The sequence below is a fragment of the Microtus oregoni genome, unplaced genomic scaffold, assembly GCF_018167655.1.
Source record: "Microtus oregoni isolate MIOR12 unplaced genomic scaffold, Mior012 000028F_ref0000031, whole genome shotgun sequence".
Lineage (NCBI taxonomy): Eukaryota > Metazoa > Chordata > Mammalia > Rodentia > Cricetidae > Microtus > Microtus oregoni.
Window position 1 is genome coordinate 18,502,566 of NW_024543087.1, and position 16,735 is coordinate 18,519,300.

The window sequence follows — 16,735 nt, forward strand, 5'->3', positions numbered from 1 at the left end:
ATGTGTTTGTGTTTATGTGTGTGTGTAGATATGGCTGCCCATGTGTTTGTGTTGAGGCTAGAGGTTGGCACTGGTTGTCTTCCTCTGTCATGCTCCCCCTTATTTTTTAGACAGGTTCTTGTCTGAACCTAAAGTTCACTGGCTAGCCAGAAAGTCCCCCAGGATCCACTGTCTTCACCCTTTCAGCTCTAGGGTTATAACTGTATGCAGCCATGTCCAGCTTCACACGGGTTCTGGGGATCCAAACTTAGGTCTTCATGCATGTGTACAAAGTGATTTTCCCACAGAGCCATCTCCCCAGCCTGGATTTGTCTATTGAAAACTCATTTAGGTCTGGATTTAAAAGGCCTATAGAACTTTGTTATTAGAAACTTGGGTTTGGGGATGTTCCCACTCCTAGATTTCAGCTCCTCCTTCACAATGTGTCTACAGTTTTGAGGCCAGGCAATAGGGATTACAAGCATGCCAGCTTTTAAAAAGCAAAACCAAACATGGGAGTCTGGAAATTGACTAGATCCTTCTGCTTGCAACTGGGCTGTCTTCAACCTAGTGCCTACATTTTTTTTCAAAGCAAATTCATCTGCTAACATGTTGATTAATCCAAGTTACATGTCTTTGTACTGACTTGAACTTGACACCTCGTTCTTAGAAAATTCTCACATTCGCCACCATATCTAATAATCTTGACTGCCTTTGCAGAATTCTGCTCTTAGTTTAGACATCCCTTGTCCCATGGTATCCTTTTCTACCACTTGGCATTCACCTTTTCCCCAGGCTCCTTTCTTTTCATGTACAGATGTAACATTATTGGTGATTTAGCACATTTTAGTGCCAGGCACCACTTACCGTGTTTTAGTACTGATACGAAATGCATATAGGCACATTATTTTGATTTTGTGCAGTGATCTGAGGGTAGCAATTCTATTTCACAGGTAGGGCAACTGAGATGTAGTCACTGATTGCTTTATGCACAAAGGAGGGAATGGTAAGGTCATTTAGGTAATAAAGCTCCTTTGCTTGCTAAAATTAATTTAAATTAGGAATTCAAGTTGAAATACTAAGGTCCACTTGAGTCCCTTTTTCATGACCAAGATTTACCCCAAGATTTACTCATCTTAGCTGTCCAGAACTCCTTTTGTTACTTGAACTGCTCACTGAAGATTGACGCATCCAGAGCCTCATGAGTTTTCATTTGCTAGAACTGAGTCAGACAGAGCAAGACTTGATTGAAAACACGGGATACTGTAGATTTTGGGAATACGGAACACACCACGTTCTCTTTATATGAGGTGCCCTCATTGCCTCATCCCTGTTCTTTCTTTTCAGTCTTAAAAGGCCAGTCAACCAAAGGAAAATAGAAGAGGGAGGAAAAGAAAGGCCAGGCCAAACGCCACATGTAGTGAATCTTCCTGATTCAACCGTGCCTCTTGGTGACTTCTTGTCTCAGTACACAGCAGTCAAGTCTGGTCTTTGTACTTGGCAGACTGTTGATAAAATGTTCTCCTTATTTCTTTGTGTGCTTTCCCCCAAGCAGCTTAAGCAAGTATGACTCCTGGAATCAGGTACTAGGTCCTTACTGTCTGGCGAAGCCTACTGAATATCCTGTGGAGTGCCTGTGGCCTCTACTCTGTTACACAGTTATACAACAGGGTAGGAAAACGTTTTGATTTTCACAAGAAATGGGAGACTACTGGACGCTATTTCCTTTACTGAATGGGCAGATTTCAAGGGAATTGCCCATTTGGTTATCAGTGGTTAGAAAAGGAAAGCCAAATGACTATTGTTTAAAAGATCCATCCACCCACCCACCCATCCATCATCCATCTTTCTCCCTCCATTATCTGTCTGTCTGAGGAAATAATTTCTCTGTAGTCCGGGCCACCTGGTATCAATGGTAAGAAAAGGAAAACCAAATGACTGGTGTTTAGGAGGGACCATTTATTTATTTACTCATTCATTCCTTAATTTATTTGAGAAAATATTACTGTGTAGCCTAGGCCAGCCAACTTCACTATATAGTTCAAACTGGCACACAGCCTTCCTGCCTTAACCTTCCGAGTGCTGAGACTACAGGTGGTAACAATCTTAATGAATGGGAAAGCCTGCTATTAGTCTCATGAGTTTCAATTAAACTCTGTAGCTTATACATTCCTCCTTAGTGCCTGTTAAGCCAGTTATTTGCCAAAATGAGAGCTCCATGCAAGGTTGGCAGTTTTGAAAAGTGGTGTTGATTAGCCCACGAGTGGGACACTTGGACTGGCATAATTTGTACATTATTATGTCTAGGACCCAAGGAAGGTAACACTTTGGTCTAACATACTCCCCATTAGACCTACTGTGGGTAAAGAATGTTTCTTTTCAAACATGGATGCACAACAATGTTTTTCTTGATCCTTTTAGTAAAAACAGTCTTTATAGATACATAATCAACCCCACTAAGGAACATAACGCTCCTAAAATAGCTGAAAAGAAGATAGTGTTTAGGATTAAATACTTGAGGAGCAAATAGCATTGCATTATTTGTGGAAACATTTGAAGTCATGTGAGGATATACTTACTGGTTGATGCCCAGTTTGTTTTCTGTGAGTGTGTTTGTTTACCTAGTGTAGAGAATTGTCAACTGTCAAGAACTAGTCATGGGCAGGCTAAAATTGGCAACTTACAGCCATAATGAATATTATCACTGTTGGAATATACTAGTGGGAGGATAGAGCAGGAGAACGCACAGCTGTACAAGTTAGACTATACTCTGGCACCTGCCCCAATGTACTTCTACTTGCTAATTCTTGTTTGCCTGAGCTCTGGAACTAGCTAGCATCTTTACAAACCTATTGGTATTAGGAGTTTTAGAATAGCACCTCTCAAACATCAGGCTACCCGACCTCCACTCTTCCTGTCTCAGCTTCCTGAGACATGTGTTACCACACCCAGCTCAAACTGTTTTGAATATGCAAAGATATACATTTTTAGAACCGCCAAGTAGGAGATGTTCATTCGGCTACTTTCCATCCTCATTCTTTGATTTATAAAATGCTGGCTTGTGGTTGAGGGTTCATCTCAGTAGTAGAATGCTTGCTTAGGATGTGCCAGGCCTGGGTTGGATCTCCATCACAGCAAAATTCAAAACAAAACAAAGTGTTGGAGCCCTTGTCAAAACCTAGCATGTGGAAGACCTCAAGTCCAGAGTGGATCTGAGATTTTCATTTCTTTTCTGTTCTAGATGTAGCAGCTCAGAATACTGTTTGTGGATTGTTACAGTTGCAGTTTATGCTGTAAGACCTGCAGTGTATCTGTGCTTTTATCGATCATATGTAGTCTAATTTACCACATTTCTAACTTTCTCTTAGGCCTCCTTGTAGTAATATGAGTGGCGGGGCTGCGTCCCCAGCACCCCAGCTGCCTGCTCGGCTAGCTTATGCCCCGAAATAATTACACGGAAACTGTATTCTTTTAATCACTGCTTGGCCCATTTCTATCTAGCCTCTTCTAGGCTAATTCTCACATATTAATTTAGCCCATTTCTAATCATCTGTGTTGCGCCCCTAGGTGCGCTTACCGGGAAGAGTCTAGCCTATGTCCATCCTGGGTCGGAGCTTCATAGCGTGCATCTGCCCAGGAGCCAGGAGCATGGCGCGTCTCTCTGAGGCGTCTGCTCCCGAGAGGAGAGCTGTCGAGTCTGAGCTCACTTCCTCTTCCTCCCAGCGTTCTGTTCTGTTTACTCCTCCCACCTATCTTCTAACCAATAAAATGGGCCAAGGCAGTTCCTTTATTAGCCAATGACCTTCCTCCATCACCTCCTGTCTTTTATATGACCCAGACTTTCCAATCTCAAAATACAAAACAAAACTTTTTAACGAAACGATCACTACTAGATTTTGTGGTAATTTACTATGTGAGATTCCTATTCTTAAGAATATAGTTGGCTAAGCTATTGCAACTTAAAGGCTATAAAGTATTAGTGTTTGCTTTGAAGGACCATGAAGAGTGAAAACCCGCTTAAATATAGATGTTTCTGGGCCAGCAAGATGGCTCAGGAGGTACAGCACTTGCTTCTAAGCCTGACTACCTGAGTTTGATCCCTGGAGCCCACATGATAGAATCAGAACCAAGTCTCCTGAGTTGTTCTCCAATTTCTACACAAGTACCATGGCTTTTGCGTCCCCAACACACATGCAAGTAAATAAGTGATACTGACATTTCTTAAATTAGGCTGTATTAAAAGTAGAGTACAAAATATCTTGGAATTCAGATGATCTGTTATAAGGTTTATCCCATAATAGGCAACTCCTGAAGAAAAGTTAGTTTCAAGGGAGGTAAGAGATTTTTTTTCAAAGTTAGAACAACAAGTCTCATGTGCTACACAGACTGTTTATTCAAGCTCTGAGGTCTCTAAGTGCTCCTCCAAGCTTTCAACCATTAACAGCCCAAACCGATTGCTTCTGTCATACCAGTGCCTGCTGTCTGAAGTGGTTACCACTTTGTTCTTTGACTGGCTGGCAACCTTTTTCTTTTGCCTCCTTTTCTTTGAGTTTGATTGAGTCTTTGGTACAAATAATTCAGCTGGGGCATATGACTTTGTGGCATTGAACAGATGTTCATACAGTTGCTTTGCCTCAGGACACATGCTCAGGAAGCTTTCTGCAGAAGTGGATGCTAGCAGTTGCTGGCAGAGTCCGTGTACCAAGCTTCCACTGTACAACCTGTTCAGTGGGAGAACGTGATTTGAAAGCATCAGTTCAATGCAATGGGATAACTACGATGAACATTTCCAATAGAAGTATCTAAACACTCAGCTTACTGCTCCTATATAAACAGTAAAATTACTTACTGGAACCGAGTGACATGAAACCTTGTGATGATGCTAGACCAGAGTTAAATAGGCCTCTCTAACACTTCAGAGGAAAGGAATTTAATGAAATGGCCTTGGTAAACAAAATAGGCAGTTTATTAAAGTATCAGAAAATTGCAGTGGCATCATTTGTATGGCCATTTGGAATAAAAAGCCACTACACAAATGCAAAAGGGTATTAACTAGAACCCCTAAATTTAATGAATCATGGACAGAGCTGATCAACCTGGTGTACTTTGGCAATCAGTGCAGTCCTCAATAAGTGTAAAATCATCATTTAGGAAGTCTTGATTATGCTGAGATGCAACAATAATCCTGCGGAAAACATATTAGCAAAAACATATGTGATATTGTTGCTCCTGTTTTGATGTGAAGGGAACTGTGGCATGTGTACCCAGCGAAGATCCAGTTAAGAATGACCAAAATTATCAAAGGAACAAGCACAAAGACAAAAGACCAGTTTATTAGACTTGTGTGGAGGGTTTTGTGTTAGCTCAGACATGCGGTCCAGAGATACATTAACAAAAGTAGGGTTGGGCTTACAGGTCAGTGGTAGAGTGCTTGCCTGACTTGCACAAGGCCTTGTCTTCGGTTCCTAGTACCACACAAACACCAAGCGAGCAACCCTTTTGTTGCTAAACTTTATGGTGCCACATCTTTTTACTCATTGAAAATACACCAGGCTCTGGACTTGTACTTGAGTTTGCATGGAATACAGATGAAGCATGTATACAACCTCAAATCCCATTTCCTAGCCATTGCCTTATTATCTTACTCTCCCTCTGATACTTTCTGATGGACAGTTACCCTGATGCCTAATCCGTTGTTACTATCACTTTCCCATGGGCTCACGTCTGTCCCACCCAGCTTAAACTCCAGAGTTAAACTCAGGCATACATGTTCAGCTCCCTTCTTCCTATACTGTCTGACAAGACAAATCCCCAGAGAAAGCTCCAAGAGAACAGAGATTTTCTTGTTGTTTACCTCACCCTAGCACAAAGTAGGCATTTACTAACTATTTGAGTGAATGTCAAATGGCAAGAAATGTCATCATATACATACATACGTATATGTATGTATGTATACACACACACACACACACACACACACACACTACACCAGTAATAAGATATGCCTAGGAGTAGAGTGGCATAAAAATTCTCCACAAAGTAATCATTCAAACACCCAAAAGAAATGAGAGGTAATTAGTTATATCCTATTAACTGATTTTTGAGAACCTAGAGACAGTAGAAACTGGGACTATTTTCCATTTCCAGAACTTGAGTTCTAACTGCTCTGAGACTGAGAACAGTAACACTGACTATTGTCAGAGCATCCTGTTGTAGACATAAAGAAAGGAATCTTTTTACCCATGGTGCTTACTGAGTTAGGTCTGGCTCTGGGAGAGGAGTGCACAGCAGCTGGTTGAGATACAACCCCATCTGGAGACAGCACTGCCACTGACAGAAGACGTGAGCTGTGTCTAAATCCAATCTTGCACCTGGCTGCATGGGCGCCTTCACCCGCTGTAACTCTTCATACAGCACCTTGGCACCACCTGCCTGTGGATCTTCCTCACCTAGATAAAGAAACCACCGAAAGGCAGCATTTCCCAAGCACTGCATTTGTGGGCACTCTTTGTACATAGCAGCATCAAAGCCCCAAAGACAGTTAGTTTGAAAACTCGTTGCTTTTCTCTTTTGGTTTCATAAATGTCTTATAAAAGCTGAAATATTTACACTAACAGTCCCTTTTCATGACTTTATTCAATTACAAATTATTTATTTTTCCTTGAAATAAGATCTCTCCTATAGTAGTATGCTACCTGACCTTAAACAAATCTGTATGTAATTCTCTAAGATCAGTGTCTATGAAAATATCACATTAAACACCATTCTCTTTACTGTTTTTATCTGCTCTTTCCTTTCACAAATGCCCCCATGAGGGTAGCACACTTGCTTAAAGACAGCTCATATAGGTTCAAAGTACATTTTTGCCTGTTGTACAGGAGGAAAACTAAAGTATGAATACTTCATTGCTTAACAGAAGGGGCAAGAACTGACAGCCTTAGCAGATGCAACTTAGGCAGGTTTGTTTGAGCAGAGGTGCACAAAATAACCTTGGGACCAATTTGAAAGTAATAAAAAGGAGGCCCACCTTTCACAATTAGCAGGAAGCAAGGCACTGGGCCTGCCTTGGTGCAGGGTCGATATTTCCTAAAAGAAAACAAACAGACATGCCCCTTCTATAGGACTCATGCAAAATCTTAACGGGCTCATGCTATGGGAGTTTCTGTGTTTATTTAAACAGAACATAGCTTCAAACAGTGTTCTTACAGCCATGAGCCTGACTTGTTTTGATTGTCATATATTAGTGGTCCCTCTTGTCACATTTGAGCTTGAATATTTGGGATGTTTTGAGTCCATGCTGTTTCATTCTTAACATAGAATACACCCAAGGTAGGACCATCTACAAAACTCTTTCCATGATGTTTATTCTCTGTCCACACATGGCGTTCATAATCTTTTAAGGAGAAAGTTGCATTAAAGAACTAAAATGTTCCAATGCTTCACTTATTACCTCACCCAATATTTTAATGTAGACAAAACTGCCCAGGCTATTTCTCTAATGGAAACAAGTTTTTATTTTTTCTTTCTATTATTACATATTAGTTGAAACTTGATATCCTTAAAGAAAGAAAATAATACAAGCAAGAATGCTAAGGTTGGAGTCTTGAGAAGTTTCATTTTCTGGGCAAGTGTAAGTCATGTATTCTGCTGCTGCTGCTGCACTGGTGGCGATGGGGCATCAACTACCTCATAGCAGACAGTTAGGCAGTACTAGTACATCTCAGCTCTTTCCTGTGGCCAAACTCCTGGCTCCAAGTTTGGTATATGCAATTGTTAGGAATATTTTTATCTGTGAAGGGCATTTTGGCACCTTCACGTCTAAGTTCTGTAATAGTCAATTTTGTGTGTGTGTGTGTGTGTGTGTGAGTGTGTAAATTCTTGAGGATGTACAGTTTATATACAACTTGACAAAACATTCCTGGGTTTCTAGAACCTACCAGGGCAGTTGATGATGGCATGCAAGGGCTCCATCAGCATCCCCAGCAGTAAGGCCTGCAGATGATGGAGCTTTGCCTTGGCCTCTGTGGACTGCAACCAGTAACAAGTGACAGCAATGGGCAACTTCAGCAAAGTAGGGATGGCCTCCAGGACAACCTGTTTGACCTTCAGGGCTTCTAACAGAAGCATCCGCCGCCTAGGCAAGGGGAGCTGAAACATCAAATATTCCGCAAATTAGGGATTTTTTTTTTGTGGTAGTATGAAGAGATCTAATTGAGTTATAGAAGTTAATAAATTACATTTGGTTTTTTGAAGGAATGTATCTTCTATGCCCTCTAAATAGCTTTTCTTGTGTTTCTGCCCTGTCTCTCTGTACTGCATATTCAATACACACATCCTTCAGGAAGCTTGTTAGAAATTCAGTTCTGAGGCCCTACCCCTTAATTTTGGTTCAGTAATCTGAGGGGAGCCTAAGAACTTGTAACTGAAGCCCACATACTTTATTATGGGAAACAAAGATCTACATCCGCTCTGCTCTTACTTGCTAGTGGATCTGTTACCACTTTCTCTGATGCCATAACTAAGCATCTCCACAAAATAAATTACAAATACCTCTGGCATGTGGCTGCTCCAGGGTGAGAGATCTACTGAAGTCAGATAGGACAGTCTTAGTGAAGTACCATGCTGTGTCATGCATGAGTGCACATGGACGCACTCACTTTCCCTACACTTTATAGTAGAAAGTACTTCAAACACAGGCGGAGAAGGAAACAGCCTGGAGCTTTGGGCTGCTCGCCGAATTTTTGAATCTCAAGATATTGGGAATCATAAAGGGCCTTATAGGCCACACTTTGATGAACATTTACGAAAGACTCCTAGTGTCTCTATGCAGTCAGAGAAATACCCTCCCTTCCAGAGGATGAGCCAGTGCCGTACATCCTTAGCACTTAACGGGTGGTTAGTATAGTGACTGAGAGATGAGATGAAATGTTAATTCAAACAACATCATGATTGACATAATAGTTACATCATTAATGTTGGAGGTCTTTGGATAGTACAGTGACTCTAAATATAGTTTCAGCAATTTAATATTGTTTCAGTAATTTGGTTTTATAATCAGAAATAAACGATTTCTTCATAGTATAGCAGCAAACCCTACAGGACTCATACATTAAGTGAAAACAAATCTAAACTTCAAATTAGAACTTTTATGAACAAAGTAGTCTAGGATTTGACATCAGAGATTCTGCTCGTGGTAAGTGGCTTTGGGCAAGTTTCTAAAGTGTTTTTTCTAGTTTGATCATCTGTAAAATGAGCTGTACGTGTTGGAGTTGCACCGGGTGTTTTTTTTTTTTTTTGTTTGTTTGTTTCTTTGATTTAACTGCTCTGTCCTCAGCGCCTTCTAGAGAAGGAATTACTCTGTTGGTAGTCTCATCTGTTTTGCTCCCAGGCCTGTGTGGCACTATGCCATTGATGTTTTTCTGTTGGCTTAGTGGCTGTACATGAATCTGCTGATATTTTAATTATTGTCTGCTGCCTCATAGCTCCTCAGTCAGTATCTCGCCAGCTAAGGTCTGGTGGGACGTCTGATCCTGTGGCGTGGATATGTAGGTTTAAATTAAGTCTCTATTGTTCTACTTATCAATAACGCTCAGAAGTCAAAGGCTGGGGTGAAAAGCAACTAGATGACCTTGTTTTTTAGGTCAGAGAAATCTCAAGGGATGGGTCTCTTCCCTTGTCCCAGAACCAAAAGTACTCGAACTCTAGTCCCTGTAGTCCCTGCTCTCTTTCCTTCCTGTGGGTCTTCTCTATCCAAATTTCTGGCTTCTGGTCAGCTAGTCACTAGTTCCACTCTGTGATTCAACATATAACTTTATTGGGAATTCTCAGGAGTGTCAGAATGCGATCAAAATATCCTACAACATCCCATTTGGATTTGATGGGACTGAAATGAGCCAATATGTAAAGTCTCTCTCATGAGGCTGACACAAAGCTACAGTAATAACGTCATGTTAAAAGCAGGAATGATCACAGGGTTTCTGTAGTTGAACCTGCGTTTGTGTTTGGAAATACATTTGCACCTGGCAGCACTTAGAATTAAGAACTAATTACAGATTAAAACCATTGAGCTAAACACAGAACTGATTAACTCAAGCCAAAGGATCTAGAATGGTACAAAGTGTGTGAAAACGTCCTCTGACTGTGACTACAACTAACTGCCGAGAATGCTTTAGCTACACTCATCAGGAAATACAATCAGCATGCTACATCTCATTGATCGGATCAGATTTCATAGGGAAAAAGTGTCCCGATCCCTATTTCATATCCTGCCGTCTGGACAGATTGCAGGTGTAATGTGAAAGGGAAAGGTAGTTGTTTTCATGCTCTTGGGAGTAGGTAGTAATTTCATATGAAGATCACAAAAGGGTAATCGTAAGTAATAAAAAATTAAATGACTGCACTAAAACTGTTTAATAAAATATACCACAGTGAAAGTCAGAATGGGAGGTTCCAGCCAGTGTTAATTGACAAATGATTAGTAGGCAAAAGACTTTACATAGAATATCTAAATGGCTACTGAACACAAGGAAGTCATCAGACAAATGCAAGTTGCCCACCCAAATGACTAAGATGCTGTGACCCCACTAGAACAGCCGGAATGTTTCCTGGGCTAATAAACACCTAGTATTGGCAAGAGCACAGGAAGAAGCACTCTCCTGTGCTGTTGGTGGGAATGTTAGTGGGTCCACTGTCAAGATCTTTTGGCAAGACTTCTAAAGAGCTGGGCACAAAGTCTCCCCACTCCACCCAGCAATTCCACATATGTGCAACAGAAGTATGTCATGGGTGATGCGCACCATGGTATTCACGTGCTGTCTGAAACAGCACTACTGGAAACCACCCAGAAGGAAAGTCACTCGTGCTATATCCGTTGTCACAGAGCAGTGAGTTTACAGCAGGAGAAATGAAGGAGTTATAAGTGAGTCTCACAGATACACTGAGGAATGAAGGAGTTATAAGTGAGTCTCACAGATACACTGAGGAATGAAGGAGTTATAAGTGAGTCTCACAGATACACTGAGGAATGAAGGAGTTATAAGTGAGTCTCACAGATACACTGAACAGAAGATGCCTGGTGGAAAAGATCCATTCTTCCTGTGGGACTTTTAACTGAAACTCTGCTTTCTTTGCGATATAAATCCTGTTGTCAGAAAATTCACCCCTTTAAAGTACACAATTCAGTAGTTTTAGTATATTTATAGGCTTGTGCATCCTTTATTAATCCCAGAACAATCTCATCACCTCCAAAAGCAGCACTGTTCCTGCAAGTAGTTAATTCCCAGTGCCAAGGATGCTTCTGATACCCACTTCCAAATCTCTTTTTCTTGTGCCTATGCTGTCACTAGTGGACACACAAGGGGCATTTTGGGTCACATAATTCTTTCTTGTGGAGTGCCAATCTGTTCATTCTAAGAAGCTGAACATTCTTGCTTTTCCCAACTAGATCTTAGTGGCAGCTCCACCTTTTCCACTCCCTAGGAAGTGACGATCACTACCATATGTCCCTTGGGAATCGAATTGGAAGCCAGGAAACAGGCTGCTGACTTTCATACTTGAGTAGGCTCATGTCAATGACTCTGTGAATATGCAAGTGAATATTTAGTTGGTGCTAAAAAACAAAAATCTAGTGGGTACTGCAACTGGCTTTATAAATTCATTTATATTTAATTTGTATGTTTAATTGTGTTATCAAAATAGTTTCATCTGTTATTCTTAGTATATTGACATATTATCAAAATAAAGGCAAGACTGGAATCCATGAGAATATTTTCTTCCTTGAAATGATGACTGATTTGAGTGTTACTTAGAATTAAGCAACAACAAGGTAGGCTAAGGCATGCTTTTAAGGATGGGTTTAAGCAAGTCGCCAGGATGCCACAAGCTTAAAGCCTAAAAAGAGACCTTCATTGATAAAAACAAAACCTTTAGATAGAAGCATCAGTATCAATCTTAATTCAACTCTGAGATAATCTAAGATGCTGTTAGGCCCGTATCAAGTGCCTATATGTACACTCCTTTTACAGTTCAAGTTATATAACTCTGTTCTAGTTGGGATCAATATAGTACAATAACTGCAAAGGAACGGGTTACTGAAGAACACAGCACTGAGAATAGCAAATTTAGCGCTACAGGTGCTAGGTTTGCTGTTAGTACTGACACTAACTAGGTGACTAAGAGGTTACCTAGTTCCCTGGAGTTCGTTTTCAAACACAACATTAAGGCATGGTGGGAAACAATGTGTTACATTAAGAGAGACAGTACATATTATAGTGATATTGTTTATGATCTAACAAAGTTTGCCTGAAGATCAGAGTGCAAAGCTAGCCACACCAATCAGCCATACAGGCCAGGTAGTGGTGGCACACACCTTTAATCCCAGGATTTGGGAGACAGAGGCAAAGGGATCTCTGTTAGTTCAAGGCCACCTTGGACTACTTAAGATTGAATCTGTCTAAACACACAGAGGTGATCCCAGCACTTGGGATCACACACCTTTAATCCCAGCACTAGAGGAATGTAAGGCGGGATGAGACAGGAACTCACTCTCCTTTTAGTCTGAAGATTTCGTAGAGGTAAGAGCTCGCTAGTAGGTGGCTGCTTTGCTTCTCTGATCTTTCAGCTTGAACCCCACTATCTATCTCTGGGTTTTTGTTAATCATGCTACAACATATGAAAGCAACTTATTATCTATAGATTTTTAAGAATTGTATTAGTTTTACAAACTTACCTCAGTCAATTTGCTCAAGTCAGAATGATTCTTGAGCAGTTGTTTTGCATAAACAACCGATGTTTTGATATTTTTATCAATTCTTTCCACTTCGTTGAAAGCTGGAGGCTGAGAAGGAGCTGCATTCTGGGAAATACCTTCTGGATGTGATGAGGTATTCAAAAGAAGCCCATAGATGAATTGCCGGATGGGCTGAGCTATTCTGTGGGCATTTGGTCTCTGCATGTTTTCTACCTGTGTGTGAAGAAAGGTCCTCTGAAGCACCAGAGCATCACTGATGAAAGGTGGTAGCTGGCCTTTGGCTAAGGCTACTAGTACCCACTCTGGCAAGCCCAGATTCAAAGCGTCTGGACAGGCATAAGTTCCATAGTAGAAGAAGTCCTGCAGCTTCACCTGGGATGGCTGGTACTCCTCCATGGAAGTGCAGAGATGTTCCTTAACATCTTCTCGGCCCTTTCTGGGGAGATGCTTCAGGACATTCTCCAGTGCTTCAGCGGGGTCATCAAAGTGAGACAACCAGTTCAGAAGTCCCAGAACTCGGTGGTATCTCCTCCCCTTAGAACTAAGAGGAAGCCGTGCTTTGCTGATGAGTGTCTCTATGATGGGCAGATTAATGTGGTCATTTCCACACAGCACCGCAAAGAGAGGTAGTAGAGTCTTGTTCATATTGCTGAAGTAACGGCAGAATGCATCGAGGGAAAAGCATTTGGCAGGAATATAGTAATCCTGTGTATTCTTAACAGTGTTCAGATTTCTCCACTGAAAACTATTCAGTGGGCAAAACCCACTTCTCAGGTCAAAAATGCAAAAGTCACTATCTGATGACAGCACAGGGCAATTCCAGTGATTGGCAAGTGTCATGATGTCCCGATCTGCTTCCGAGAAGCTCTGAACAAAACATACCTTAAGCCTGATCAAAACCTGTATAAACACTTCTCGGATGAGTAAGGGACACACATTCCCACCCCCGCCGACAGAAAGGGAATGGGCCGCCTGGATCTTCTCTCTAGCTCGAGCCTTCAGAGTTGTAAGCTTCTTATCTGAAATGTCACATCCTCCATCTAATACAACATAGGGACAGATATGACAAGCAAACAGTGACTCAAAGAATCTCTGTACAACGTCTGCAAATAAATCATAGTCCCCTCCATACCGGAGTTCCAAGTTTGAGTTGAAGCAAAGTCGATGGAAAAGAGAATAGCCATCGATGATAATTTTTGTGTCCCTCAGTTTCAGATCAGTGAAGAACTCATTACTGTAATCTTCCACAAAACTCATGAGTCCTCTGATGCCCATGATGACTGACAGCTGCCTGGGAAACGAGAAAAAAAACAATTTCAGTGGACGGTGCTTCCGAAGGCCATTCCTGGTTGCTAACTCTCCCTGGCAAGTTCATTCCTTGCCTGGCATTAGAGCCGACTTCTTCAGCATTCTGGAGGGCACTGAAGAGCAGCTGAGATATGCAGTCTCATGGACTGAACAACTACTGCATTCTTGGGCTTTTCGTTGCCACTGCTAGAATAGCTGGGCCACTGACTTTAAGTCACTCTGATAAGCCCTGTGTGCATGTGTGTGTAGACATCAGTTCTGTTTCTCTAGAGAATCCTGACTAGCACAATGCTCTCAGTGGCACCAGATCATCGCCTCAGGAGAAAATGAGACCTGCTCTTCGGATAAACTATATTGGCCGTCAGCATGTCTAGCTGAGCATTCACAAGGCAAAAACCCAATCATTTCATGGGGTTTGATCTTTGGTTAATGGTGGAGGCTACTCCTGGCCTCACTGGAACAGCATGGTCACATCAACAGGAATTCTATGGATTCTGCTACTGGTATTATGTTTCCATTTTATAAGGTGGAGTATCTGTTTGGTGAGGGTCAAGGTAAAAAGTCCTAACCTATAAAAATGACATCCTTATCAATGTCTTAAATCTCAAGTGTTGGGCACATAAGGATCCAGTTTTTCTTATGGACCCTTCTTACAGGTCTTGAGTGTGGGGCCATTAGATGCAGTTTGGGGTAAGAAAAAGCAACAGCTTTATGCTTCTAAAACCCCAACTATCCAATTTTAGCCCCAATTATTTACATCAGTATCTGGCCTATCTCTGGCTAACGACTCATAGGACTGGTTGGTGCTACTGATTTTCCCTCTAGCTTAGTGTGGCACTATTACCAGCCTTGCCTTTCTTTAAAATTGTGAAATGTTTTTTCAGTCTTAGAATTCTTGCACTTTGATTTTTAGAGATGCTACGTAAAAATTCATCACCCAGAATTTTTTGGTTTTGGCATCTGCCTACATTTCACCTCACTTCAGATCCACCTCAGTCGACACCTCTGCACTGAACAGTCATTTCTTTCCCGGTCTGTCGTGTGGTTTCTGCAAACTCACGACTAATGTGAGCTAATGACATGACCTTGCATTTGCTCAACAAATGCAAGCCGGGTAGGGCAAAGGTGCGCAAAAGACGTAGGATCTAATTGCTCATACACAGACCTCCTACCCCAAGCCATCTCAGCCCTCGACCCACCTGCTGCTTCCTCCTGGCCCCCCACTTCCTTCATCAGCAGCCCAGGGTGGCCTGGCAGGCCCACAGGTGAGTTGAAGACTACGAGCGGAAACCGGAAGTACCTGGACGTCACTGGGAAGCCTGGCTCAGAGAAGCTGAGGGCGCTGCTGGTAGGGAAAGTGTTTTCGGGCCAGTGGCGGTAACTTGGTGTAGGATGAGGTGTTTGTCTCACGAGAACGACCTTTTCCTCAGGGATTCTCTGCCCGCCTCGCCCCGACCCTTCCCGCCGCCTCGTAGGGTTGCACACCCTTCCGCGGGCCTGGCGGCCCAATCCCGACTTCCCAGCAGCCCCCGCGCCGTCTCCGTGGCGACGGCGTCAAACAACCACGCCCGCCGAGGCAAAGAAGCTTTAGACTGAGGTGTGGCCGGTCGCCGGTCAGGGACCGGGAAAGGTAACAAAAGTGGAGCTCGGGCAGCCGGGCCCCGCAGCCCCCGGACCCTATTTCCCCTCGGAAGAATAAGCGCTCAGCCCCTCTATATACTTTTACCTGCTTTGCGAAAATCAGGGTTTATTTGTTGAAGAGACAGGAAGTTGTTCCTTTTACCTCAGAGTTAGCGTTTACCTCTCCGGTCAGATTTAGCAGAACCAGGTCAGGACCGCTTCCTAATGCCTGTTATGTGGGCATAAACCACTCGGTCCCCACCGCGGTCAACACTTGCCTTTTCCTTGCCCTGTCCCAGTGGGATGGGTTTTTTTTCTTAGGAATGGTTAGCACAAAGTGGGCATCTCTCTGCTTTCTCCGAGTTCCCATCCTGCTTTTTTTTTTTTTTTTTTTGTCTTTGGACCACAGTTGGTTTTCTAAACCCTTCTTTGCTCTCCAAACGTTTACTGATAACTGTATATTAGCTGTTAGCGAGACACCAGGGATACAACGATAACATTTGTTCCCATCACCCAAGTTCATCCACCGCCCTAGTTTCAGATCCACGCTGCCCTATATGTACATTCTGTGGTTATGGACAGGGATGAGAGTGACAGAGTTGAGTCTGTGAGATTAGCCTGGAGGGGCTGCTTACACACTGCCGGGTTTACTTCTCCATTACAGATAGAAGCTATAGAACTCCATCTTGCGTTAGGGCCTTCACTAAACTTTAATCTCCTCTCCACAATAAGGAAAATTATTAGTGATCTGAAAGGCTGTGGTTACGCCATACACTTTTCCAAACGGCTTAATTTTATCTAGAAATGACCACTTTTGTGGCAATCAAAAAGCAAACAAGGTACCTTTTAGAGGCCTACACTGTAGGTGCTGTAGATTTTTCTAACATTTCCATGAGGAGGGGTATCGCTGTCACTGGAACTGGGTGAAACAGCAGATTAGTATATTCTTTAAAGAAGACAGAATTACAACTGGGCCTTATGCTTCTGTTTTGCAAATTTTCGTGTTTGATTGCCCTGGTAGGTTTTGTGGTTAATGCCAAGCCTAGATAGAGGTCATCATTAATAACAGTACATTTTCTT

At 42.3% G+C, this 16,735-nt stretch overlaps 1 protein-coding gene across 3 annotated transcripts; it reads right to left on the minus strand.

Annotated features, from left to right (window-relative positions):
- Positions 1 to 4,330: 4,330 nt before the first annotated feature.
- On the minus strand, positions 4,331 to 15,527 carry Aste1 (asteroid homolog 1). 3 transcript variants are annotated; one of them, XM_041677411.1, is made up of 5 exons: positions 15,336 to 15,527; positions 12,707 to 14,018; positions 7,917 to 8,127; positions 6,233 to 6,428; positions 4,331 to 4,700 (listed from the first exon to the last, which is right to left on the minus strand). In XM_041677411.1, exons 2-5 carry the CDS (start codon positions 14,000 to 14,002, stop codon positions 4,370 to 4,372), a joined length of 2,034 nt encoding a protein of 677 aa, XP_041533345.1. In that variant the 5' UTR covers positions 14,003 to 14,018; positions 15,336 to 15,527; the 3' UTR covers positions 4,331 to 4,369. The 3 variants fall into 3 exon arrangements, with proteins under 3 accessions (XP_041533345.1, XP_041533344.1, XP_041533346.1); XM_041677410.1 differs by having other exon boundaries at positions 15,235 to 15,527; XM_041677412.1 differs by lacking the exon at positions 15,336 to 15,527 and having other exon boundaries at positions 12,707 to 13,767; positions 13,860 to 13,911.
- Between the last annotated feature and the right edge of the window lie 1,208 nt (positions 15,528 to 16,735).

Excerpts from the sequence above, each read along its gene's own strand:
- Aste1 (XM_041677411.1), bottom strand. The coding sequence starts at position 14,002 with ATGGGCATCAGAGGACTCATGAGTTTTGTGGAAGATTACAGTAATGAG. Across the intron at positions 6,429-7,916 it reads TGCCATCATCAACTGCCCTG|GTGAGGAAGATCCACAGGCA; the intron begins GTAGGTTCTAGA and ends TTCTTTATCTAG. Across the intron at positions 4,701-6,232 it reads CCAGAGCCAGACCTAACTCA|GTTGTACAGTGGAAGCTTGG; the intron begins GTAAGCACCATG and ends CCCACTGAACAG.